Source organism: Centroberyx gerrardi, chromosome 19 (genome assembly GCF_048128805.1).
Source record: "Centroberyx gerrardi isolate f3 chromosome 19, fCenGer3.hap1.cur.20231027, whole genome shotgun sequence".
NCBI lineage: Eukaryota > Metazoa > Chordata > Actinopteri > Beryciformes > Berycidae > Centroberyx > Centroberyx gerrardi.
Window position 1 is genome coordinate 20,271,637 of NC_136015.1, and position 27,125 is coordinate 20,298,761.

General features: G+C 42.7%; 2 protein-coding genes across 3 annotated transcripts; both read left to right on the forward strand.

The window, feature by feature from the left end:
* Nucleotides 1–141: 141 nt before the first annotated feature.
* ago3b (argonaute RISC catalytic component 3b) lies at nt 142–15,975 on the forward strand. 2 transcript variants are annotated; one of them, XM_071895060.2, is made up of 20 exons: nt 142–270; nt 442–728; nt 3,336–3,507; nt 4,077–4,197; nt 4,506–4,714; nt 5,655–5,791; nt 6,420–6,554; nt 6,871–6,958; nt 7,067–7,214; nt 7,439–7,558; nt 7,779–7,922; nt 8,997–9,163; nt 10,019–10,203; nt 10,446–10,605; nt 11,068–11,158; nt 11,554–11,748; nt 12,195–12,329; nt 12,461–12,562; nt 13,139–13,338; nt 14,241–15,975. In XM_071895060.2, exons 2-20 carry the CDS (start codon nt 710–712, stop codon nt 14,347–14,349), a joined length of 2,637 nt encoding a protein of 878 aa, XP_071751161.1. In that variant the 5' UTR covers nt 142–270; nt 442–709; the 3' UTR covers nt 14,350–15,975. The 2 variants fall into 2 exon arrangements, with proteins under 2 accessions (XP_071751161.1, XP_071751162.1); XM_071895061.2 differs by having other exon boundaries at nt 9,030–9,163.
* Nucleotides 15,976–20,663: 4,688 nt separating this feature from the next.
* On the forward strand, nt 20,664–25,680 carry tekt2 (tektin 2 (testicular)). Its single transcript, XM_071895062.2, has 9 exons — nt 20,664–20,819; nt 20,929–21,054; nt 21,973–22,178; nt 22,518–22,661; nt 23,261–23,375; nt 23,799–23,906; nt 24,010–24,153; nt 24,694–24,773; nt 25,402–25,680. Exons 1-9 carry the CDS (start codon nt 20,664–20,666, stop codon nt 25,604–25,606), a joined length of 1,284 nt encoding a protein of 427 aa, XP_071751163.2. The 3' UTR covers nt 25,607–25,680.
* Nucleotides 25,681–27,125: the final 1,445 nt, after the last annotated feature.

The following is a 27,125-nucleotide window of genomic DNA, read 5'->3' on the forward strand; positions in this document are numbered from 1 at the left end:
GTTGTATTATGGTGCATGTATCTTCTGATATGATGAACCTGCAACGCGTTCGTTAATAAGGCTTTTATTTTGAATGTCGTTGCCGGACGTTGTCTTTTTTTTATTCTGGCTGACTTGACACTGACAGAGGGCGGCGTAAGTGGAGATTTCAGACCGGTTTCTCACCGACAGCGAGGACACCGGGAGTGAAGCCCTCATAGCCGTTTGATATAATAAAACGCTGGATTGTCACGTTAACCGGTCTCCACAACAAATCCAGTTACTGAGCAGGTAAACATCCATGTCAGCCTTGTGTGTGGAGTTGCTAGTGAGTAGCTAGTTGTCGGCTAAGCTAACGTTAACGCTGTTAGCTAATGCTAACGCTAGCTAAATTGATCCAACTCGGCGGCTCAGCTGTCACAAACATTTCCAAAATTGAAAATAATGTTGTTCTTTCTTCAGCTTAAACAAACAGAGCTTCAAGGAACGGAAGCGGACATATTTTGTTCAACTTCGAGCTGTCAGTTGCGGCAAGCCAAGGGAAGGCAGGACCTCCGGCCAAGCGGACCCCCCAAGCGGCCCGGTTCCACATCAGCGACCGAAGCCGGGGAGTGTGGATTGGGAAAGTGGTGGGGCTGACAGCGGCCAGCGCTCGATCACCAAGTCGCAGAGTATCCTGCACAGAGATTTGATCACTGGGAGCCGGGTCATCCGGACAGAGACCTCATGAATGGAAATCGGAACAACAGGTGGGATCTTCAAACTGATGGCCATTCTTAAAATTGCGTTGGATGTAGAGGTGTTCTGCTTTCATAATTTTCAGACCGTGTCAGTGACTTTACAGAGTAGTGCCAGATCCAAGTTTGATGATCTAGCTCATTAAACTATAAGTTAGTGTAGACTTAATGGTTTTTAATGGTAATTAATGGTCACACAGCAAGTCCGTAACACGACTGTAGATGAGTTTCACCAGCCCCATGATGAACACTGATGCAAGAGCAGCTCAACTCTAAAGCGCAACTCAAATTCACTTATCAGCTCCAGTGAACAATTAACCGTTTCTCTGTGTTTTTTGTGTGGTCTCTCTGGTGGTTTTGCCGGTCAGTTTTGCGCCGTGCGTGTGTGCGCCTTCCAAACCCGTCTCACTGGCTTTTGCCGACGTCATTCTTTGGCGGCTGTCACAGGCAGGTGGTGATCCCGTCAGGTGTGCCTGAAGCCTGTGAGAGGCTGGCTCACTTGCATTCATGTAGGGATGTGTGTGTGTGTGTGTGTGTGTTCATATCCGTTTGAAGGGGTGCCTTTCACACCAGCTGCTGTCATGGCTACCCTAGCTATTGAATAGTGTTCAGTTCACTGTGGCCAGTGTTAATTACCAATCAATTGAACATGGCAGGACATAAGTCAATTTACTTTTGCCCAGGGCAACAAAGGTAATTTGTGAGGCATCACTGCTTGTATATTATTGATGTTGTTGAGGCTGTGGTTGGCTGTTGAAATTATAGACACACAGGGAACATGATAATGATATCATGTTTGAACTATCAGTACTGTTGTAGTGCATTGAGAGGTGAAATTGGCCATATTTTATTTTTGTCACTATTCTGTTAGAATCCTTGTACCTGACTAGTCTGTCAGAACAACGCAGATCGGCTCAGCCTTATACTGTTTGATTCCCGGAGCAGCAGTGAAGCAGAGTTCAGTGTGTGGGTTGAATGTCAGCTCTGTGCGGACTACTTCTAGTTTCACAGTGCATTTGTAGGATGAGGCAGGCTGGTGGGTGGCCATCAGTTCCTCCGCTGCTGCCTACTCAGTTGTGTCTTTGGGTCATTACTGCGGTGCAGTAGTTGCTGTCTGTCTTGCGTGTTTGATACAGTTGTCTATCTGAGCAGGTTTTTCACACATTAGTCCTGATGAAATATAATGTTAGATTATTTTAGTTGTCACTTGGTTGTTTTCCTATCAAGGATTTCAGGTAATTGTTCAAAATGACTTAAAATAGACAGTTTTTTTCCTAGGTCTATAGCTAGAGATAAACGAGATAAATCTTGGTGCACCTGTTTTTCCTCCTCTTGTCAGCATGCCTTTAGTTGCCATGGAGAAACGGCAGCCACATGGGTGCCATTGGCATGGCAACGGCACATGGGAGGAAGCGACCTGGGGACACATCAGCAGAAAGTACAGTCTTAACAATGCCTCCTTACGGCACGGTCAGCCCATGACCCTGCACTTGCTGCTGCGAGCCAAGACAGTTTAATATTTTCCACCCACAGTCCCTCTATCTCACTCATTCCAAGGCCACATTCATCATGACTGCAGGACACTTTTATTTTTTTACACATAATCTGCCTGTGACTTTGTTTTTCCAATGTAAACTAATGGCCCTCTTGCTATTTTTACTGTTTGAGCTCAGTGTGTATGTGCACACTGTATGTCACTTTGGCCATTGTGCTGTGTGTGTCCCCGTCACCTTTGCCGTTGTAGGTAGTGTGTGGATCTTCTGACTCACATTCGTGGGATGTGTGTAGCTGTGTGATGTCATTGTTTGGCTGAGTAGTTTCCAGTTAGGCATTTATGAAAATTGGTAGCAAATTGGTGTGGCGTGACAGCCGCCCACTTCTCCTCTTGTCTGACAAAGGCCACGCCAGTCAGGAGGAATCTCCGACTGTTGAACGGGTCTTTATGCAAATGTCACCAAACTCTGTAACCTTTTTATAGTCGATAATATCAGATTGATGTGGAAAAACAGCGTTGGCCTATTTCTTTCAGTTTCGTCAGTTTTTCTCGAATATGGAGCAATCTTTAACATCCTTGACTGTCTTGGCCCCCGGCCCCTCCTTTTCTGCTCTTTCCTCCTTATCAACCACTTCCTTCCTCCATAGTCAGCTTGTCTTCCTCTCAAAACTCTTGGCTTGTTTGAAAACGTTCAACACACAGCCCTCCCTCCTCCATAACATGAGTGATGATTGGACTGGGGCTAGTTTTAGCTGTATTGCTATAAACCCCCTGACTTATAGTGGCCTAAAACATTTGTTGGATGAGAGACACTCAGAACAATAAAAAAAAATGCCAGTGTACAATTTAGAAATATTAAGACTAGAACTTTTCCTTAGCCTCCCTCTATCCGAAACTGTCCTGCTTGATAAGGAAAGTCCATTTGAAATGTACTCACATTCACACTATAGATTTGGATTATAGAGTTAGATGCTGTAGTATACAAGCTTAATCCTATCACTACTAATTACTGTATCATTATTACAACAACAGTTTTATATAATTTTCTTCACAAAGTTACAAAGTGCTGTAAATAATTGTTTGCTAAGTAATTTATTTGCTAATTAATTTTTTTGTATGCATAGGAGCCGTTGGAGCCCAAGCCCTGTTCGCGTTGCCACGGCGGCCTGGCTATGGCACCATGGGGAAGCCCATCAAGCTTCTGGCCAACTGCTTCCAGGTGGAAATCCCCAAGATCGATGTCTACCTGTATGAGGTCGACATCAAGCCTGAGAAGTGTCCACGCCGTGTCAACAGGTACCAGGACGTGTCCAGACCTAGACTGTGAACTTCCTTCCACTGGAGATCTATGTGGAAATTTACCAGTAGAAATAGCAGGACTGTCTTAGTAGGACTTCCTGTGACGCTATCGGACAGCCAACTAATATTTTGAAACCAACACTTCCTTGTCTTTGCATAAATTAAGCAAAGCTTGCGAAGCTAGTTCAGGCAGCGGAGCTTGCGTACAGCCATCACCAATTGGGCGGCCTATTTAAGCTGTCAAAGTCACTTGCTCATTCTCTGCTGCTGCTGCTGCCTGTGCATCTCACACCCCAGTATCCACCTGTGATCTCTGCTTCTTTATGGTTCCCCATAAAGAAAGATGTATTGATCTCTCCCTGCACTTGCTTTTGGCTGCGCTTTGCAGGAAGCGATAAAACAGAGCCTTGATGCCAAAATATAATCTTTAAATTTATTGTCAATTAAAGTGGCCTATTCAATATGTGAGTTGACTGACTGAACTCAAAGTGTTCTTGAGTTGTGTGAACCCAGGGTATGTGGTGATGGTGGTGGTGTGACGACTTTTCTCCCGGTGGTCTTTCTAGGGAGGTGGTGGACTCCATGGTTCAGCACTTCAAGGTGACCATCTTTGGGGACCGTAAGCCAGTTTACGATGGGAAGAGGAGCCTCTATACTGCTAACCCACTTCCCGTCGCCACCAGCGGGGTAAGACTCGATGCTAACTTTGTGATGGTGATGTTTTGTGTATTCTGGACCAGCAAAATTACAGTGTAGCTTGACATAGAAAGTCCAGGCGTTCGGCTCAGCGCAGTGTCAATGTGACAAACTCGGTCTAACATAAAAAAAAAATATTTGGGTGAGTAAAATTCTTCTTGAGCAGCCCGCTCAGGTAAAGCCTATTTATGGGAAACCCTAAAAGAACTAAAAGAGGTGCACAAAACTTGAAGGCATATGCTCTGTATCGGCGATAGAAATCCCTCACAGAGCAAGATAACCCTTGTTTTCCTCTTCAGGTCGATCTGGATGTCACCCTGCCAGGGGAGGGTGGGAAGGACCGCCCCTTTAAAGTCTCCATCAAGTTCGTGTCGCTGGTCAGCTGGCACATGCTGCACGAGGTCCTGACGGGCCGCGGCATTCCTGAACCCCTGGACCTGGAGAAACCCCTCAGCACCAACCCCGTTCACGCCGTGGACGTCGTCCTTCGCCACCTGCCCTCCATGAAGTGAGTTCCCTCCCTCAGGTTCTGATCTACGGTGATTTGTTTTACACAGGTGCTCCTGAATGGAAATTAAAGGAGCGCAGGAGAGAAATTTAGGAGCATGGTCTGCAGAAAATAATAGAAATGTCATACCTCTAATTGGCATATCGGCAATATTGAAACATTTCATTTTATTTAGGAAGCTCACTGTAGTTAAATAGGCAAGATGTTGTTATAGAAGCAAATAGTAAAGTAAAGTAATTTTGTTCCTCAAATCATCAACATTAATTAATTGTGATTAAAATATCCAGCAAAATAATATGGATTATCATGCAGCTGCATTTTGTGCTAAAGGATTGCATTATTATTCCAGATGAGATCACCTCTGTCTTTCTCCAGATAAGAATTTAGAAATGCTTCACTAAAAGGAAAAAAACATGTTACCAGGGCATTGGGGACTATATAGTTTACCTATACCCCGTTACGATGTTCAGTGTCAGTTAGGTGACAGGCTTGATTCAGAGAAGATTTACAATCTATATGCTACTGAATTAAGCATGAGAAGAGTATTTTCTGTTGATTAGTTCTCTGGCCACGAAATATGATCCAAGACAGGGAAAAGATACTAGCATCCTGAGGTATAGCCCCCATTATTTATTATGCAGCATTTCAACCACACTGTTGTTACATAGCATACAAAGTGCAATTTGGCGGACACTTTTATCCCAAGTGCCCTACAGTACCACAAGTGAATATATGGTCGGTGGCCATAGTGGGACACAACATATGGGTTGAAAGCCAGTATCCTAAACAGCTCTCAGTAAAATGACTGCAGGTAGTCCCAGTTTTGCTCTACCCATTGAGCTACACAGGGAATGGAACTCCCAACCCTGTAGTGTTAGTGCTGCGCTGTGCCTACCTGTGTGCTAACTGTGTTCTCCCTGTCCCCCCCCCCCCGCCCCAGGTACACCCCAGTGGGACGTTCCTTCTTCTCCTCCCCAGAGGGCTATGACCACCCGCTAGGCGGAGGCAGGGAGGTTTGGTTTGGTTTCCATCAGTCAGTACGGCCAGCCATGTGGAAGATGATGCTCAACATTGATGGTGAGTAAGCGTAACTAAACCAACTTTGACAAGAATACCCAAATACATGTGTATTTCCACCTGGAGCACACCAAACCCCACTCCATTTTGGAGAGATTTTGTGAAGGTTCCCCTGTTTAAAAATGTTTCAGGATTTGAATTGGTGGTTATTACCATCCAGAGGTGGAGAGATAACAACACTGACAGTGAAACATAGGATCAGGATCTCCCTTCTCTCAATATAGTGTGTCTTATAGTGCAGGCTAATAAATAAAAGTGAAATTAAATTGTTCTTCATCTTGCTGGGGGCCGCTTGTGACCAACTCAAAATGCCCCTGGGTCTCTGCATCTGTTCAGACTTTAGTTTTGTTGTGTCAAGCTTGTTTGAATTGGTTTAACTTTTAGTGTTTCCTCTTAAAGAAAATGGTCATGAAAGGCAGTAGCTTTTTTTTCGACAGTGTCTGAGGATTGTTGCAGGGTTTGGTCTTGAAAGTTTGTTTGAATAATGATGCATTTCTGTCATAAATTCAGCCAACTTGTTAATCAGTTCATTTAGAGATTTGGCCCCAAAGAGCAATTCATATGTTGCATTGTTCCAAATAAACCTTCATGCATTTTTACAGTGTGATCTTGCCCTCTACCTTTTCAGTGTCAGCCACAGCCTTTTACAAAGCCCAGCAAGTCATCCAGTTCATGTGTGAGGTCCTGGACATTCACAACATAGACGAGCAGCCCCGCCCCCTCACTGACTCCCACAGGGTCAAGTTCACCAAAGAGATCAAAGGTATGTGTCGGTGAAGATTGGCAGTCTCTGCTTGTTTTCGCTACATTGCAGTTGCAGGCCTTTATTGCTTTGTGCGTATTGTTGTTTAGGAAGCCCCTGTTAATATTTGATGTTGTTGTAGACTGTTGAGTGTTAGATGTACGTTATTCAGAGTTTATTTTATGTATAAAGGAGCACAGATGAAAGTTAAATTTTGGAGATCTGGGAATTATTTAGGCTTATTCAGGTGTTGCTCTCATTGTAAGTCACTCTGGATAAGAGCATCAGTCTAAAACCCTACATTTTGGTGATACCTGTTCACATTGTTCACATACAGGTCTTAAAGTGGAAGTGACACACTGTGGAACCATGCGCAGGAAGTACAGAGTCTGCAATGTAACACGACGCCCTGCCAGCCACCAGACGTAAGTTTAACCCTCACTCAAAGCCGTTATCTGCTTTGATTAAGCAGAGTTGCATCTCAAACAATAAATTCAACCTCTCCCATATTCTTGTTTTCCTGAAATTCCTAGGTTTCCTTTGCAACTTGAGAACGGTCAGACAGTCGAACGCACAGTGGCGCAGTACTTCAGAGAGAAGTACAGTCTGCAGCTCAAGTACCCCCACCTCCCTTGTCTGCAGGTGGGCCAGGAGCAGAAGCACACCTACCTGCCCCTGGAGGTAAGAACTAGTGGCAGCAGTATCAGCCAGGTTAAGTCCCAAATGCCAGTAAAGTTTGTCTTAGATAAATCCATAAGAGTCACCTGCCATACTGGCCGGTCCATCACAGCACGATCAGTGCCATTCCATAAATCAGATTTTTACCCCTAACTCACTACTTATTAATGATGGACATCTGTGTTTTGAAAAGCCGGATTAACCTACATTCCTGTAATTCCATTTAGGTGTGCAACATCGTTGCTGGACAGCGCTGTATTAAAAAGCTAACAGACAACCAGACGTCTACTATGATCAAAGCCACAGCACGCTCTGCCCCAGACAGACAGGAGGAGATCAGCAGGCTGGTGAGTATCTTGTGGACCGGAGAAAATATAGGATGTAGTTACAGTACAATAGATTTCTGTTTGAACTCACATCTCACTTCTCCCCTTTGAAAACTTCTCCCCTTTCTATTTCTTGCTTACTTTTTCCATCTTTCCTCCTTCCTTCTGTCTCTGTTTTTGATATTGTCTGCATTTTTGTTATTTTATTTATTTATTATTATTATTTTCTTGCTTCTCTCAGGTGCGGAGTGCGAACTACGAGGCCGACCCGTTTGTCCAGGAGTTCCAGTTCCGCGTGCGTGATGAGATGGCTCAGGTGACGGGCCGCGTCCTGCCGGCCCCCATGCTGCAATATGGCGGCAGGGTGAGCTCTGAACACTTTATGGTACCTTCCCTTTAAATCACGCTCCATACGCATGAGTGTCCGTCAACATGTGTGTGTGTGTGTGTGTGTGTGTGTGTGTGTGTGTGTGTGTGTTTGTGGCTGCAGGGTTTCCCCCAGTTTCTTACAGGCCTAGTGGACAGCCGGGGCTAATTTACCTCTTAGCTTGGTCTTGACATTGGGAAAAATAGATTTAAAAAGTATCTAACATTTTTAACATGGCTTTTAGGTGGCTGGTACTTCTGTGCCAAAGGGAAAACCCTGATGATGTAATTGTGCTTTCAAATAACCCTTCTGAAATTTGCATTGTATCAAGGCAGGGCTTAATGAAATATTTTGCATCACTCCGTCATCAATATGTCATAAATCGGCCAAAGAGCATGTGTACCCTCGCTCATAGCCCGTTATCTCTGAGCCTAACATCTGTTCTGGGGGAATCCCTGTGATTGGTATCTGTAGCTTCTTTTTCTTTCACTTGATTTGCCTTCACTCTAAACCACACTCATCTGATTTCCTCTCATCTGTTTTCCTCTCATCTGTTTTCCACCTGCATCTTTCTTTCTTTCTTTTTTCTTTCGTTCTTTCTTTCTGTCTGTCTGTCTGTCTTTCTCTTTCTTTGTGTCTTTCTGTCTGTCGTTCTCTTTCTTTGTCTTTCTGTCTTTCTTTCTTTCTTTCTTTCTTCCCTTCTTTCTTTTCTTTCTTTCTTTCTTAACGAACCTTGACTTGTGTGTCTTTAGCTTTATGCTTTTATACAGTATTAACTGTATGTATGCATGCTGTTTTGAGAGAGCATGTTGAGTACCATGTTTTTAGTTTAAAATGACTGTTTTGCATGCTGTTTTGACATAAAGATAACAGATTATTTTTGTACTATATATGTATATATACTGCTCAACCCAATCAGAAACTGGCATAGAGCAAACTTAAGATGAATTGATCTCTGATATTATTACTAGCTGATTGATCACTCACCCATGTGCATTGATCATCAGCCCACCGTCATGAGAGCCCGCTGCCCCTATCTTTTGAACCCAATCAGTGTCTATGTGTCCATGTATGTGTCTGTGTGACTGCCAGCCCCAGCAGATCAACCCTGCACTGTCGTTGCAGAACCGCACGGTAGCCACACCCAGCCATGGGGTGTGGGACATGAGGGGAAAGCAATTCCACACCGGGGTGGAGATCAAGATGTGGGCCATCGCCTGCTTTGCCACCCAGAGGCAGTGCCGCGAAGAGATTCTCAAGTGAGTTCACAGAAAACATGATGGAATTGTTTGGTTTAGGTTATTTGTGAAGTGATAAAACACTGAAGCGAAAGACATTACAAATTTCTGCATGTGAGTTGAAAAAAGTTTAAGGAGCTTATAAAAAAACACATTTAAAGAAATTAAATCAATCAAACTTGTCTGTCACACATTTATTGCATCCATGTTTTCCAGTTCACTAACACACTAGCTTCTTTGTCAGCAGGTGCTACTTGTTTTAACATCAGTAATTTATTAGGACATTAGTATAATTGCCATAAACTAATAACACCAGTGCTGAGCAGATTGTCAGCCTCGACAATGCATTTTACATTGTGAGCCGCCAGGTCGGATTTTGTGGGAAATCTGTTGGATTGCAGCACAAAACAGGAACAGGGCGCTGTTTTTCCAGAGCAAATGGAACAAATAGCGACATCCTCTTTGTGACAGACAGCAACAGGGTTTATAGGACATGAGGTCTTAATTTTGAGAAACATTAGCACTCACAATACCGCTGTCGTGCGATAGAGACTTGCCCATAGTCTAATTTGTTTACAGTAATTAAACTAATAAGGTATCATCATTAATTTGACAATGTCAATATTTAAATGAAAAATTCTACATATAGCACATTTAAAATCTGTGTTAGAATAGAATCAACACCAGTTAGTTGCTCCCAAAATGCCTAGTAGAATTACAAACTTAACAGCTACAACCACAATAAACCAACATTTTGCTGGTGGTGAGTGCTGATTTCAAGTTCTGGGTCTTTCATTTGCACTGGGTTGTCTTCTTTATTTCTCATAATCCTTATTCTGTCTTTTTCTATTTTCTTTTACCCGGCTTCCCTCCCAGGGGTTTTACTGACCAGCTGCGAAAGATCTCAAAGGATGCTGGGATGCCAATCCAAGGCCAGCCGTGTTTCTGTAAATACGCCCAGGGAGCCGACAGCGTGGAGCCCATGTTCAGACACCTGAAGAACACCTACGCCGGGCTGCAGCTCATCATTGTAATCCTGCCTGGCAAGACACCTGTCTATGGTATAATAATAATAATTTCTAAAGCAAAAGCAAGCTACAATATAGACATTGTGTTTTGTTCATTTATAAGTTCACATTTTCTCCTCTTACTGATTAAGGCCTGTGATTACTTTAGCCATAAAAAGTGTTTTTTGTTAGTCATGTTATTCTATACAGTATGCAAAAATGATGACTGCAAAATGAAAGGAATATGGCTATATGGTATAGTAACATGAAGGTAAAGTGTCCACTCTGTCCCACAGCTGAGGTGAAGCGGGTGGGAGACACCCTGCTGGGCATGGCCACCCAGTGTGTCCAGGTGAAGAACGTAGTGAAGACGTCGCCTCAGACTCTCTCCAACCTCTGCCTCAAAATCAACGTCAAACTGGGAGGCATCAACAACATCCTGGTGCCTCACCAACGGTAAAACCACAACATAGCAAAAATGCTATAGAGATAAACAAAGACCTTCCGGGTTCTTGCTGGGTAAAGCTAACTTGCTAGGCTGTCAGTCTTTTTCTGTCTATTGGCGTTAAAGGTTTTTCGAATTTTTGCCACTTTAGATCTCTGTTGGTAGCGGGTGGGTAACATTGTGACAGGCTAACACAAATACAAAATGGATGTCTTGATTTAGTTAATTGACTCACTAATAGGTTGTTCTTTATGTGTTCTTCTTAATATTTGATTTAAATGGGAAAGTATAAGCTTAGGACAGGTGTGTACTTCACTACAATTTTCTGATATTTGTCTTTTTCCTGACTCACTCCAGCATCTCTGTGTCTATCTATAGCTTGTCAAAAAGTGACAGCCTTGGCTAAACTGTCTCACTTCATGACAGATTGGATGGAAGTTAATTTTTGTGTCTCCCCTCTGTCGTCCATCCAGACCCTCTGTGTTCCAGCAGCCTGTCATCTTCCTCGGGGCTGATGTCACTCACCCTCCAGCTGGAGATGGGAAAAAGCCATCTATTGCAGCGGTGAGACTTCCCATCAACCACTTTGCCACTTTGCCACCAAAGGGTCTTTCCTTCACAGTTAGAGTATACATAACAAGCTCTGTCTATGACCACAGCACATACAATATCTCCTCCTGAAATGGATGCGGACTACTAGCAACCACGTTAATGCTTGATTTGAGCTAGGTAGTATGTGATTGGCTGAACGATTTCATTCAAAAGATCATGAGGAATTTTTATTATATTCATGTTTTCTGCAATGGGAGCCACTGCCACTAAATGAGCGCAAACCAAATTCTGCAGGTAGACCACAGAAAATTAGTTAATTGTCAGTTTCTGTGGAGTTGCCATTGCTTCTGTATAGACCGACCAGAACCATGTTTCTGACCTTCCTGCCCGCCGCTGTCCCTCTGTAGGTGGTGGGCAGTATGGACGCCCACCCCAGCAGGTACTGTGCTACGGTGCGGGTCCAGAGGCCCAGACAGGAGGTCATCCAGGACCTGGCCTCCATGGTCCGGGAGCTCCTGATCCAGTTCTACAAGTCGACCCGCTACAAGCCCACCAGAATCATCTTCTACAGGGACGGCGTCTCGGAGGGCCAGTTCAGACAGGTAGACCAACTCTTTCTCTTCCCTTTTTTGTTGAGCCCTTTTAATACAGCTTGTGTTGTTTATTGGCTAACTGAGTCATAGCTGTAAAAAAAACAAAAAAAAAACGTCCATGAGTCTAACTTGGGCAACAACCCCAGACTTGTTTTTTAAGGAGAGAGCACATGATCCACTCTTCCTCAGTGTTTTGTTGCAAGTTGTCTCAAATGGGACTCACTTAAAATTAGTTAATGAGTGAATTATTAATTTTTTTTTTTTTGGTTGTGGTTCATAAGTATGGTGATTGTATATGTGTCTAGATTGATATTTATAGTCTACTGTCAATAGCATGCCTTGCACGGTATGTGACGAGCACCAATGTCACTAAGAAAAATTCATGTACATTTGTTGAAATGATATTGTTCTTGGCAAAGTGATTCTAATTCTGAAAACTGTATTTTTCTATGTAGGTGCTGTACTATGAGCTGCTGGCTATCAGAGAGGCTTGTATCAGTCTGGAGAAGGAGTACCAGCCAGGGATTACCTACATCGTAGTGCAGAAACGCCACCACACACGTCTCTTCTGTGCTGATCGCAACGAGCGGGTGAGCAACGCAAAGGATTTCTTTTTTGTAGCCAATAATAGTGAATGCATACTGGTAGGTGAATTCAGGTGAACGGTATGATCCATTATTGACCTCCTGTCTTACTTTCTTGAATGATGTTTCCCTGTCAGGTTGGGCGAAGTGGAAACATTCCTGCTGGCACCACGGTGGACACAGACATCACCCACCCCTACGAGTTCGACTTTTACCTCTGCAGTCACGCTGGAATACAGGTAAACCTCCTGGGACCAACTCAGACTTTGAAGAACCCTGCTTTGGTCTACATAAATACAGTCTACACGTACATTACATTCAGGGCTGCAACTAACAGATATTTTGTTATTGATTGATCTGTCAGTGATTTTACTGATCTAATCTTAATAACTCATTGCCAAAAGAAAATGTTATACTCATTATAACTCATTTTCATTTCAGCATATTTTACAGTCCAGAGCCCAAATAAAGTGCTGCATTACGGTTATTGCTTGCTACATTTGCATTACATCCTAATGTATAGACCCAGCCAACTATTGTAGCCCACTTTTGGTGGCCAAATAACCCACTTTTAAGCCCTACTTATATTTAAGCCATTTAACTGATGCTCTTTTCTAGAGCTACTTGCAACAAGTGTGTGAGTAGAAACAGTGTGTCTTGCTTAGGGACACAGCACCTACATCTTTTGCAGGGATCAAACCCTTTCCATCACAATTGCTCTGTTGCTGCACCCAGTTTTAGCTGTTTTGTATTCTCTCCATGGAGCCAGCGTGCTCTCCCTCTGAGGTGCGACTGACTTGAGCTTGCCTTTCCAGGGTACGAGCCGGCCCTCTCACTACCACGTCCTGTGGGACGACAACTGCTTCACCGCCGACGAGTTCCAGCTCCTCACCTACCAGCTGTGCCACACCTACGTCCGCTGCACGCGCTCCGTCTCCATCCCAGCGCCGGCCTACTACGCCCACCTGGTGGCCTTCCGCGCCCGCTACCACCTGGTCGACAAAGAGCATGACAGGTGGGAGTTAAGACTTTAATATTTGAAAAAAAAAATTCTGTCTGTTAGAAGCCAATTCCTCTACACCTCCATACTGATCATTGGGAATCACGTTTTGCGATGCCGTGGCAACACTAACTAACATTCACTGCTACAATAAAATATTTCATTAGGTTTTTCGTCTTCTTCTCATAACAATATTTCTCTCTCAAAGCTGTCTGATAATGATGAAAACTTTTAGAGCTCTGGAAAGAATATTAGAGCATGGTCTTTAACAAGTACAGAGTCTGTACAGTCCCACTGCAAATTAATGGACATGACATATTGATCTAATGAATAATCAGTTTATTTAAAGGTGGACTCAGCTCTCTGACTCCCTAGTTGATCAGCTGACTCTTCACAATGGAACATACAGTAATTTTGATTTATTATAAAATGTGATTAATTATAAAATGCTAGTTACAATCATAAAACATTTTAGCATTTTATGATTGTAACTATATATCACCATACATCGCTGTATGGCAGCAATCAATGCAAACTACAAGATGAATAACCCAGATTTGTAAGATATTAATTGATAGTGATTAATATTGATACTGTGATACTGTTCAATAAAGAACAGACTTCATTTGTACCAATTTCTTTTTTTACCACACCATGATGAAGTTTCATAGTGCCCAGGTGTAGAGGAGTGAAGCGTCTCAGTTTCTTTGGCTCTTGAAGAAAAATAATTTAAAATGCCCATCTTTCTTTGAAGCTCAAGTTTCAAGTGCTCCTTTTATCAATTTTTTCGGTAGCATGAATGTATTTTGGGGAGCAGATGCTACTAAAATGTCAATACTGTAGATCCTTTTCTCATGTCTTTGTTTTATAGTTACTTATTCCCCTCTCTTTACTTGCCCTCTCCCCCTCTGACACAGTGCGGAGGGCAGCCACGTCTCAGGGCAGAGCAACGGCAGGGACCCGCAGGCGCTGGCCAAGGCTGTTCAGATCCACCACGACACACTGAGGACCATGTACTTCGCCTGAGCCTCTCCTCCACCCTTCGCAACATGGAACACAGCCGGTCAGCCAGCCTCGGTGTCCCACTTAGATCAGCAGCCTCGCCTTTATCACGCAGAGGGAGCTGGTGCTGGTGCAGCTTCGGTCACTGAAACACGAGGACGGCCGGCTGCCGAAGGATATCATAAGCCAGAGAGGAGTACAGCCACATTATGCAATTTGAAACCAGCCAATCGTTTCTGTGCTCCCGCCCATGCATCCCCCCTCTCCCCCTCTTCCTCTCCTCTGCTGTATTTTAAATCACGATGGATTCCGTGCTCTCCATTTTAACGCTCGCTGGGCTCGCAAGTCATGTCCTCGCCTTACAGTTTTGACAGCAGCTCAAAGTTTTATTTTGCTGTTTCTCTTTTTTGTCTATTGTCAGAACAACAGAGCATAGAGAAGTAACAGGGAATATAATATGGATGATTTCTTTGGTGCATGGGCGGGGGCCGAGCGGCACCAGTGAGGATCTGATTCGCTCCGCACCTTGTGAGCCTAAACTTGCTGGTCTATATTGTAGACGGTTTTACATGTTTGTTTGTGTGTTTCAGCTTGTCTTGATACGATACTGTATGTGTGTGTTTTTTTTTTTTTTTTTTTTGTCTGTTCAGCAAACGTGTGATTGCCATGGCAACACCTGTTAGTCGAGAAGGCTCGTAAAACACAGCCTCGCCCTTTTCTCAAAACGGCACGCTGCCTTACCAGTTAACTCTTCTCTCTCCCTTTAAGCCAATGGTTACTCACAGTCATACAGCCAGACAGTAAGAAGCGTAACTCTGCACTCTACCAATATAAACACTGAATGAAATCTTGATATTGTTTTTGAATACAAAGCCACATGCAGCCATTGATGGAGGGATTGTGTGACGCTCGATGCCTTATTGAGAGGCGAGGATGCATTTAGAGGACTGTTAGAAAACTACGCCATGGCCACGTAACGGACATTTTCAAAACTCTCTCGCTTAGAGTTCAGCTTGGTACAGAGTGTTATACCAAACTTTCCTTGTGTGTTTTATTCCTCTTGCTATTTATGAGATTTTTTTTTTTTTTTTTTTGTAACTTAAATAACATTCATGTTCAGCAATAGAGCACAGTGGACGGTTTATATCTTTTATTGACCACGGACAACTTCTTATTTTGTTTTCTTCTTCCCAGTTTTTACATAAGGAACTGACCAATTATGTTGTCATGAACTCCTTCAGTGCAATAAGGTGTTAATGCAGAGAGAGCAGGTTCCACGGTGAATGTTTCCGATGAGTATTTGTATGCTAAGATGGTTCTTCCCCATGGAGGAGGAGGAGTGGGGGGGTCTGTTATGATTGAATTTGGGCAAGTGACAATAAATTTGGATTCAGGAATGTTCAGTATTTGACATTCTTGTGAAGAAGCAGGATGGATGCCACAGACTTGATGTATAGATCGGTGATCGGCGGTGCTCGGATCGGTCTGATGGTGTTTGGAGGATGGGATGAGATTACGGAAAAAGTGCCTGATTTGGTTAGAGAGCGAATCGATAGGAAGACGGAAGGTTTTAAATCGTATGTTGGTTTGGGTGCCTCTTGTTGACGCATTTAGTGAAACGGTCTCAGAATCTCATCGAAGCATACTGTAAGAAATCTTCTGCTGCCCGACACGGCGGGGGCGGGGTTGAGGGGGAGGGGGGCGGGGCTTGGACAGCACAAATGTAAATGTGAATTTTTACGAGTAGGCTTACATCTGACCGAGTGAAGGCGGAGACGGTCGACTCGGCCGTGTGTCCTCACATGGTGCACTGGTAGGACTCGCTGTTTGCACTGTTCCAGTCAAAGCCTTCATATTTCAGATTTCAGAGTTTTTAATCACCTAGTTCTCCTGCATTTGTCTTCAGAGGGGATTAGGGCTGGGTATCGCTGGCAATTTTTCGACACCGTTACCGGTTTCAGTACTTGAAATTCAATACATTTCCAAAACAGTACTTTTTTTAAAATCTATTTTGGGGAAAACAATAGTTCATTATGCAATAAAGAAAATAATTTTCTGTGCTACATTTGTACATACTGTTGGCTTACCAAACTAGAATCATAACCATGCTCAATTTAGTTTTCTTGATAAAAAATTTAGAGAAATAAAGAAAAAACGTAGACGTCTCCTTGTAAGAATTCAACATTGTGAAGCTTACCAACACCTTTCGATGCCTTTTAAACAGTCGTCGATGCCAAAAAAACTTGGTTGCGGTGTCGATATTTTTCGATGCCCAGCCCTAGAGGGCATTGTCTTTTCATGGCCTCGCAGTGCAGTATACTCTAGATGAAGCCTTCAGGTTTTGTCTCGTTCCACTTGGACCAAACCAACGTGCCTGGTGGGGGGTGAGAGGGGGGAGGAAGCCCGGGGTCGTCTGCCCCGGCCCGGGGGTCTGGGGTCTGGGGTGGGGTGTGGGTGTGGGGGGGGGGGGGGGGGTCAGTGTGGCTTGTTCCCTGCTCTCACAGCCTTAAAGCATAAGCAGGAGCATCGTACTGATGGGCTCCGCACTTCGCTTACTGCGCGCGCCACATGTCATCAGAACCAAACTAGCTGCTATAAGTACACATCTATTAGAATAAAGCATTTATTTAATACATCATATACATATAGGTTATATATTCATACAGAGAGACTATGAGGATATGGTATTTAACTGCACTTAAAAAGATGCATGTATTTAAGGTTGAACAGACACAAGATGGTGAGAAGTGCGTTGGAGTCTTGGCAAAGAGATCATCAAATACTTTTAACTAGATTTAGAACTGACTCTCTCCCCAAGACTGGAGATGTTTGTATGCTGAAATCTGGAGTACAGTGATAGGATTTTAAACAGAAGAGCATCAGTACAGTTTGTCCCCACCCCCCCCCCATGTGTTTTTTGTTGAAAGTCGAAGCTAAGCGGTTTCCTGATGTCAGACATTACCAGCATTTGATTTTACTTGAAGAACAGTAATGATAGTTGCGGGCATGTTTAACATTGTGGGCTAGTGTGTAGCTAGCTGTGTGCTCTGCTTGCGTGAATAATATTGAACGTCTATACAGCCTTAGTACGGGAATCCTCTCCACTCATATTGCCACGAAATTGAGCTCTAGAGCCTAGGCAGGGCATTGATATGAGAATAATGGCCTTGCCTGTCTTACAGCGCTGGACATCAGATGCCTTTTTCTCACACCATTCGAAAGCATTTTTAATTCTGAAAGGAGATATATTTATATTTAAAGATATTAATGTAATGCACACACCACTTATTTTTTCTAACAAAATCCTTATGAGACAGAACCATAATGGCTGTAATTAACTATGACATTAATAATCTTACTAGTCTCTAATAATTATCCAAATTTGATAATGCAATAGGTTTACTTATGTGAAAGCAAAACTGATGTGTTTGCTGCACTGACCTACTGTGTGGAGATTGTTGGGGGTTTTTTGGGGGGGGGGAAGGTTGTTTTGTCATGTAGTGAACAGATGAACTTTCAACCCTCCTCTAACTTCTTTTTTTATTCACTGAACTACGGACCTGTGAAGACTTCCCTCTACTATGAATTTTGTTTTATCATCTCTTGAAAGCTCGTCAAGGAAGTGAATCACTTTGATTGGCCGGCTTCTGATGGGGCATATTACATTTTTCGATGCCTATATACTGTACAGTGCACATCGAACTCTCGCCTGCTCGTGTCGGTCTGTTTTGCTTTTGCATATTCATGGGAGGAGGGCTGAAAGTTCATCCCTGGACAGAGTCGTCCTTAATAGACTGTGCCTTTCCTGATGGTGCTGAAAACAAGTAAATCAAAGAAGAAATCTTAACATTCAAAAAAAACGTTTAGGGCGATTTGCCCATGTCTACATTGATAAGTATATATTGATACATGACAATACTGTAAGGTGTGATTGTGTGCGTACATGTATGGTTTGTATGTGTGTGTATACCTCTGACATATGCCAAGAACACAAAATATGCAGAACTGATCAGTTTGGAGCTGACAGGACCAAAAGGCCTGTGGGGATTGGTTAAGTGGACGGGCACTCTAAGCACAACCCACAGATTTAACATTTCTAAAGCGGGGAAACTCATACAGGAACACTCATGGCTCCATAGGTAACGAGTAGCTCAATGTACATGTAGCATTATTTATTTCCCCTCCTGTCTGTAAACAACAATATTGTTTTTTTCTCCTCCATCGTTTGAGGTGTTCATCTTCAGTGGATAGCAATAACTAAGCAATCTTAAAATTTCTGTGCAATCATTTTCTGTTGTGTCACACACTGACAGCGAGTCTCTTTCCACAGATCCAGTATGATTTGATCAGTTGAAAACTCATCCGGCTAAACCTGCAGTCGGTGAAGCCAGTATAGCTGCATGCCCTCTTCGTTTTGAAACCTCTGGCCTTCCCAGAGTGTCTTCATGTCGCTTTCTGACCCCCCCCCCCACCCTTCCCCCCTCTTTTTTTTTTTTTTTTCTTTGTAAATTTTCTGATGGGATATTTAGACGTTTACAGAGATGAGTTGGTTCTGCGGTTGAGTTGTGACCCCATGAGTGCCCGTTTCCCATGTAAGGGATTCCCCACAAAAACAAATCTGTAAACCCTACACCTCTACGGTTGGCTGCATATCATATTCAAAAAGAAATGAACAGTGATGTTTTGGTTTCACAGTATATTAATGTGCTCGTTTTTTTGCCTGATTATGAAATTGTGTCACTTTTAGAAGTAAAATTGTATGTCGAGACCTTTTTTTGTCTTAACACTTATCTGATCCTGGTCCTAAGTTGAGCCTTTTTATTTGGTTGTCATATTTAATTGTTTTGATTAAATACTCTATGTATGAAACCTGTGAGTGTGTTTTGATATTTGAACAATTCTGCATCAAGGAACTTTTATAAGCACATATAAGCAAACTGAGGAATTTTCTACATGAGACTGATCAAAATCCACACTGAATAATAAACAGCAATGGAATAGTTTAAAAATATTATGGGTTATGGGTAGCCTCATGACGACATAAGAGATTAGTACAATAGTGCACAATTTATAACTGGCTGGTAACGTCATACAATGTTTAAGTGTAGACTCATATCAATAAAATCGTTTTTAATCGACATTGCCATGATGCTTTAACTTTAATGACGTCACCAAAAAACCTTTCGAGGGAATGCAAGCATTTTTTTTTTTTTATATCGCAGCGGTAATATCACGTGTTGGTTGGTGAAAGAGCTGAGAACTAGTTTTACCACACTATACGTCATAATTACGTCATAGCGTTTCATAGACGCATATGAATCAATGAAAGCGTCCTGTTGTTGAACGTTGCCATGGTATTTTAATTATTAAGTAGCTTGGTTTGATAGGTGCGTCGGCTCGTTGCTAGGAGACCTGAACAGCCCAGAACACCGGCACCGCAGACTGCCTGAACGTTCTAGAACTCCGGGTGAGTAAAACTTGTAAATCGACTTTGATTTGAGACAGACTCAGTTTCTGTGGGTTGGGATCAAGTTTCATATCTAGTGAAACAATTAATATACGATAAACTTAATTTACATAAGTTGTGTGACTAACTGTACACATATCTATGGCCATGATACACAGACATGCCAAGTAGATGTTTCCAATAGTTATAACCAGCGGTATTCTATTATGATGACTTTGTTCCTTATAGTTGACTAAGTCATTCTCATTTTTGCCTTGTTGTCAGTCCCCTTTCCTGGTGAAAGTACCTTGCTTGTCTCAGTTGACTCAAAGAGTTCCCCCTCCTGGTCATTTATTGGTAATACTGCATCACCAAGTCATTTTGCATACCTACAAAGAATAAGATCTCTTTCACCTTTACCTTACTGTCATATGTCTGTATGTCATCCCAACAAATTGTGAAGTTGTACATCACCTACATCAACTTTTACAAGTCACTAAGGAGATTCAACAACTTTACCAAGTTAGTCTGGTACCACTGTCTTGAGCCAATCCACCCATATTAAGCCTGTTTGAAATAAAAATTGTGATTTAGGAAACTCAGTTGAAACAAATTTTGAAAACAAAATCTTGTTGTTTTGACATTTGACAGTTTCTCAGAATACTGAATGCATGGAGACTGATATAGATATAATCCATCATACTTCTTGCACTGTCCTTTTTTCCTGTGAGTCCTTGTTGTGTTTGAACCTCATGCGTGTCGGTATATTCAGTGAAACTGTAAGGTATCATAAGTTTCTGCAGCAGTGTCACCAAAGCAAATTCCTATGCATTTAACTGCACTTGGTGATTAAAGTGGTGCTGACTCTGCCGCTGGTTGCCACAGCAGCGGGATGTCGACTCTTCCTGTGAAGCCCGGTCTGCGCCACAGTGTGTCAGAATGGTTCGGCAACAACCAGCAGCTGTCCGCCACAGCAGAACATGAGCGGCATGTTTCTAATGCGATCCGGCAGGAAGGGAAAACCCTGCGCAACGAGACCAGCAGCAAGGTGGGTTTTTTATGAGGACACCTGCCAGGAAGCCGAGCTGTCGGTGTCACAGGACTGAGAATGCTCCATTATACTCCAGTCATTTTCTCACAACCTCTCTCCTGCTCAGACGTTCTGGGACGAGAGCGATAACAGCCGCAGGTTGAGTGACAGGGTGTGGGACGTCGCGCGGTGGAAGGAGGCGCTGGAAGCCTGCGCACAGGAGGTGGACAGAGAGATGGAGGCTCTGACCCTGGTGATGTCACATGTCCAAACTTTGGAAACAACCCAGAGAAGCTTGTCTTGTTTAACTCAGAGCTGTTCTGGATTGTGAATTAGAGTACTGTATACTGTATATCTTTGTGTGTGTGTGTGTGTCAGAGATGTGATCAAGTCAGCTTTGCTCAAGTCCCAAGTCAGTCTCAAGTCTTGAGGCACAAGTCTCAAGTCAAGTCCCAAGTCTAAATGTAGATTACCAAGTCAAGTCCAAGTCATTAATGTCAAGTCTCAAGTCTAAATATAGAACAGCAAGTCAAGTCAGAACAAATCAAGAGTCCAGTATTAATTTAATATCTTAAAGAAAACTAAATATCTAGGACTTTTCAATGCAATATGGTTTTAATAGGATAAAAACTTGGTAAGAGCATCATGAGTTTGATTTCTGTAATCAGTTTCAACTTCAATAAATTCAGTCATTCCATACAAATTCAGAAAACAGAATTTAAATTCAGTCGTCTGCTGGAACAAATCTTTCCGTCATTTAAACAAACACAAGATATTTTGTCAAGACTTTAGAAACCTTTTCAAGTCATCAAAGTACAAGTCAAAGTCAAGTCCCAAGTCACCAGAACCCAAGTCAAGTCAAGTCTCAAGTCTTCTCTTCATGCATTAAATCAAGTCTCAAGTAATTAGAATTGTGACTTGAGTCCCCACCTCTAGTGTGTGTGTGTGTGTGTGTGTGTGTCTGCGTGTTTGTCAGGGTTGGAGTCCTCTTTCAATTCAATCCATTCAAAATGTAAAGTGAAAGTGATTCCTCTTCAGTAGATTACGACACACACCATTCATTCTCAGTGATTTCATTCAAGATAGGACATGGGAACTTTTCCGTGAGTAGAAGGGGTTTCACATTTTGGGTTTTAGAGAAACTTGACTGATGTGTGCTGTGTTGGGACAGTCTAAAGAGCAGACGGAGCAGGCGCTGGCTGCGACCGTCGTGCCCCTGGAGGTGGGAGCGGAGTGTCTGACCCTGCGGGATGGCCGGCGGGGGTACGAGCTGGTCAGCGACCCGGTGGAGGAGCAGCTGAAGACGGAGGTGGAGCTGATCGAGCGGGTGCAGCGAGTTCTCCAGCAGCACGTCGACAAGGCCTTCGAGCAGCTGTGGTGAGGGCAACTGTGCTGCAATGCTGCGGTTGAGAATACACAGTTTCTGTTTGTGTGTTTGTGGGCGTGTTTTTCCATGATTCATGCTAGCAAGCACTCTGCAACTGCTCAAACTGAACCATGAATCAGTGAGGCAAAGTTGAATCCATGACCTTTACATAGGAGGGTGTTATGTACTTCCATGTTGTCTGTCAACTTATTTGTTCATTTTATTTTCATTTCTTTTTGCTTTTTTCTCTCCTCTCCATTCTCTCCATTCCCCCCCAAAAGTCTTAAGCCAAGCCATCCAAAGCCAAGCCAGTAAATTAAGCGTGCAGCATGTTTGTTTTCTGTACCCAGTATTCTGCAGGAGGCTCGGCACCAGCTGACCCTCGACCTCCAGAACAAGATGGAGGCCCTGGACATTGACATGACCTGCCTGTCACTCACTGTGAAGTCGCCTCAGATCTCCCTGAAGACCAACCCCACCCGCATTCCCACAGGGTGAGCTGGGATGAGCGTGTGCATGAAATAAACTAGTTTATATACATCGTACAGGACACCCAGAGGTCATTTTTCAACATTTTACATCTAGATTTTAAGCATTTTGCTGAAACTCTTACCCAGAGTGACTTACGGTGCAGCAGCAGAATAAACTTCCATTCCTAGATTACAAAAACAAATTCAGGTATGGGATTCTGACTCATGCATAGAAATTTGAGGATCATTAAACACTATACCCAGATGTAAAGATTAGTCCCTTAAACGGTTCGTAGTGCTGGGGAAAAAACACAAGACCAGAATCGTATCTTTGAACATTTCTAGATAATTGAGTCAATATCCAGTCGTGTTTAAGACCCAGACAAGTGTAAGTCAACACAGGCAATAGACAAAGACAAGTCCAAGATGTCAGAAAAGTGGTTTTGAGACTGGACTCAGGTACTACAGTCCTGAGAAAGAGGATCACCTGTGAATAATCCTTCTTTAGTCAACTTCCCATAAGGGTTTAAAAACTAAAGCCTCAGCAGCTGACTTGAGAAATGCAGAAACGTCGCTGTCAGACAGAATATAGCATCACCCTGTCAAAAATCCCTCTGTTACAGCTCCTCCACCCCTCAGGAGTGGGTCCAGTTCAGCCAGTACAACGTGGCTCGAGCCCAGGAGGCGATGCAGGTTTCCCAGCAGCTGAGGGAGGACGCCAGTCTCACCAGAGCCCAGGTATGTGAGCTGAAACTACACCTGAGTTTGTTTTGACCTGCTCGGAGTGCCAGGTGGGTGGGGTTTACCGCATCGGAGGGAATCTGATAGTGTCAGGAAAGCTGCCAATCACAGCAAAGTATACTCCGGCATTCACTGTTTCATCCTATGTGGCAAATTCCACCCATGTGGCAACCTAACTAGTCTAGTACAAACCCAGGATTTGGATAGAACAGATAAAGGATTTGGACCAGGATTGGATAAAACACACATCTTGAAGCAGGGAATGCTATAAGATTTCTTTATTCCAGGTTTGCAAGTGTTTTCCTCTTTCGCTTCCTTAACTCTGTGAGAATATAATGCACCATCTCTGCTTTCCTCTGGTTGATGGTGTAAGATGTGGCAGATTGGGGGTGAAGTGCTTCTCTATCTTTTGTTTCTTAGCTGCAGAATGAGTTGGACGCTCAACACACTGCTACAGAGTTTGCCATCCGCAAGCGCAATCACCATGAAGAGCAGGCCCACGATGAGCTGGAGTGGCAAGTGAGAAATGTGAGGGATCTGAATGTTTTCAGTGTATTGGTATATGGGCAAGGGGGGGGGCTGTTTATACTCAGGTGACTGTTTTCTGTCTGCTTCTGTGTCTGTCTGTCAGACTGAGGATGAGATGACAGACATGGAGAGTGATATCCGCGGTCTGGATGAGGACATGCAGGTGAAGACGGCCTCGCTGAAGCTGGCTCACACCAGGCTGGAGAACAGGACCAACAGACCCGGCATGGACCTGTGCAGAGACGAGGTGAGGCAGACCTGGAGGTTGTGCAGTCAGGCATAAACACTCAGAAGACTAAACATACAATAGTACATTTACAAAATATAAAAACAAGTGTTTCTATAAAGTGCAAGTGAATAAAAACCTGTAGTGAATAAGTACAAACATTATAGTCAAAACAAAAAGATTAGAAATTGGCTATTAAGTCTAGAATTCAGCAGAGAGATTGCAATGGATGTGAATGAATACTTAAACCTGTTAGTCTTAGATCTGTGGCTCAGAAATAAACATAATTCTGCACAGTCAGACTTTGTTGTCATTGAACTTTTATTTATTACATCGTATCGTGGTTGTATTGAATCGTGAACCCCATACTGCGTATCGAATCGTATCGTGAGATAAGTATATCGTCCCATCCCTTGTACAAAGTATAGTAGTATTACAATCTGAACCAGGTTAGGTTGCCTGAAAATTAATTTTGTGTTTTGATAGAGCTGTGAGAGGCTTCACCCGTAACAGTCGACAGAACCGCTTCTGATTGGCTCCTTACTTCCTGTTTGCTTGCAGGTTCAGCATGGTCTGGTTGGTGAAGTCAAGCAGCTGGAAGCCACCATCAAGGCTCTGAAACAGAAGCTGTCTGAGGCTCAGTGAGTCAGAGCTTTTTACTGCATCCTCATGACGTAAATTCATAGCCTACATGATAGTGATCAGTGTCAAAATGATGTCATTTATGAGGATAGGGAAAAAAAAAAAAACATATTAATGCTTTTTTGAAATATGTGAAGGTCATAGTTTATCCACGGTTTTATTTAGCACTATATCACTGATGAGCAACATTTGCAGCACTTGGCTGGATCCTCAAAGGTTCAGCAGAAACTGATCAGAATCACAATCAGTTTTATTGGCTAAGTAAGTTTGCAGGAATTCAACATGGTGGGTTGCTCACGTAGGTCACATTAAACATAACACAATAAAAAAATATTGAAGTAGTATATAAAGATTAAAAGTAGAAATGTGGAGAATTGGCCTCTTTTAGAAGTAGTACAGAAGAGAAAGCAGTAGATAGGTAGTATATTAAAATGTATAAATAGTATATAAAAAATAAAACAATGAGTATGAACATGATTCTCTGTTGAAACCTGACTGATTACACTGATAGGGAGTTATGGAAGAAATATATACAGATGTAGAAAATAATGTACTGGGTTCTCAGTGTTTCTAAAACCTTCATCACCCCCTCTATTTCTCTATTTGTCCCTTCCCCTCGTCACCCAGACACTCTCTGCAGAAGTTGCAGCTGCACCACGCCCGCATGCTGCAGGATCTGTCCAGAAAGCAGGAGGCTCTGTCTCTGGAGCAGCGCAGCATGAACACTCGCACCCGCCTCGCACCGGCTGCCTGCAGCGACAAAACCCCGCTGGTGCTGGTCCCACTCACAAACTCCAGCGGGAGAAGCAACCTGAAGCTGCTGGCTCAATGAGACGATGAAGGGGATCTAAGAAACTTTAATTTATTTTCATGATGGGCAGAATGTTTTCAAAACCCCATGGCATTGATGACTGAAAACTGTTCTGTCTGATCTTGAAAATTAAATATTGAAGTCAGTCTGAGCGTAGTTGAGCGATGATCATGGTCATCCTCATCAGTGATGGCACTTTGCTACTATTTTATTTGAATTCAACAAGAAATGTCCTCATCTTGCTAAAATGTTGTCATTGTGTGTGGTAAAGAGTAGATTACTTAGATTATCAGAGATTTGCTCTGTGTTGTGTTGCATCAAATTAACATGTTTTTTTTTTTTTGTCTATTTATATTAGATTAATATAATCGTTCAATTGCAAATTATGTTTAAAATGTGGATTGCTGAATTATTTGCCTCTGGCCTCAATAAAATATTTGCTCAAGAAAGATATTGACTTTTCTGCTATTTGACCGTATTTATCTATTTGAGGTTATCTGCTTTACAATTTAGTTATTGGCTGAAGATTATTTTATCAAGGGCAAAAAGAGAAAAATGAAGCGAGCAAGTGAAAGCGCTCACGTTCTTGCCTGGTTATTGTCACGACTTTTATCGACCATTAGCCTTAATGGCTCTGTTTGTCCTCATCATTCTGTTTGATCAGCGGAAGCTGTTTGGGGCATGCAGACGGTGATTATGACGTGAACTTTGACTCATACAATCTGCGCGGTTTAGATAAAAAATCTGGTAAACACGCACTGAGCAGGGTTAGACAGTAAACCTCTGTAACTGTCTCTGTAAATGTCTTCAAATGGATTTGTTTTTGCCAGTTGCTTATTTTTTATGAGGATTAAAGCGAGAGAAAGAGAGATCTGTTTTTAAGAAGCCATATCCAAACTATAAAATATGACAGACTGCAGTATCTATGAAGAGGTTTTGGGGTGTTTTCTTGGGTTCACATCGGGTCTAATTGAGGTTTTATGTGGCTTGTATGGATTTTAATTTCTGGTAACTGGAGACATTAAATCCTAAATCATTTTCCCTCTGTGCTACAACTGATGAGTCTGTTACTCCAAGCTGAAACCAAGTGTGAATTAAGTCGTTCCCTCTCTAGTCTCTGCTTCTGAACATTCAGATGTTTTTATAAGATCCTTTGTCTATTTAGAAAAACCTCTTATAGTTAATCAGTTTTTATCTTTTACCTGAGTTTCAGGACAATACAATGAGCACCAGAAAGTTAAGACAGTCACAGAAATGTACTTGAAAGTTAATTTATCATACTTTATTTGTGAATGATAACTTCCCTGCCACTAAATAAATTGCCCTAATGTGGGAAACCCCACTGCATCAGGACCATGGTACTAAAATATGACATTATTTGTACAATATTGATTTGCAAACTTCTGATGCTTCATGAAAAGTAAATAATGACAAAATGTAAGATATGATACGGGCCGAGGTAAAATCACTTTCAGCCAATAAATAAAGTGAAATATAACTGTATGCAGCAATTTAAAAGAAAACATTAATTTTCAAGATA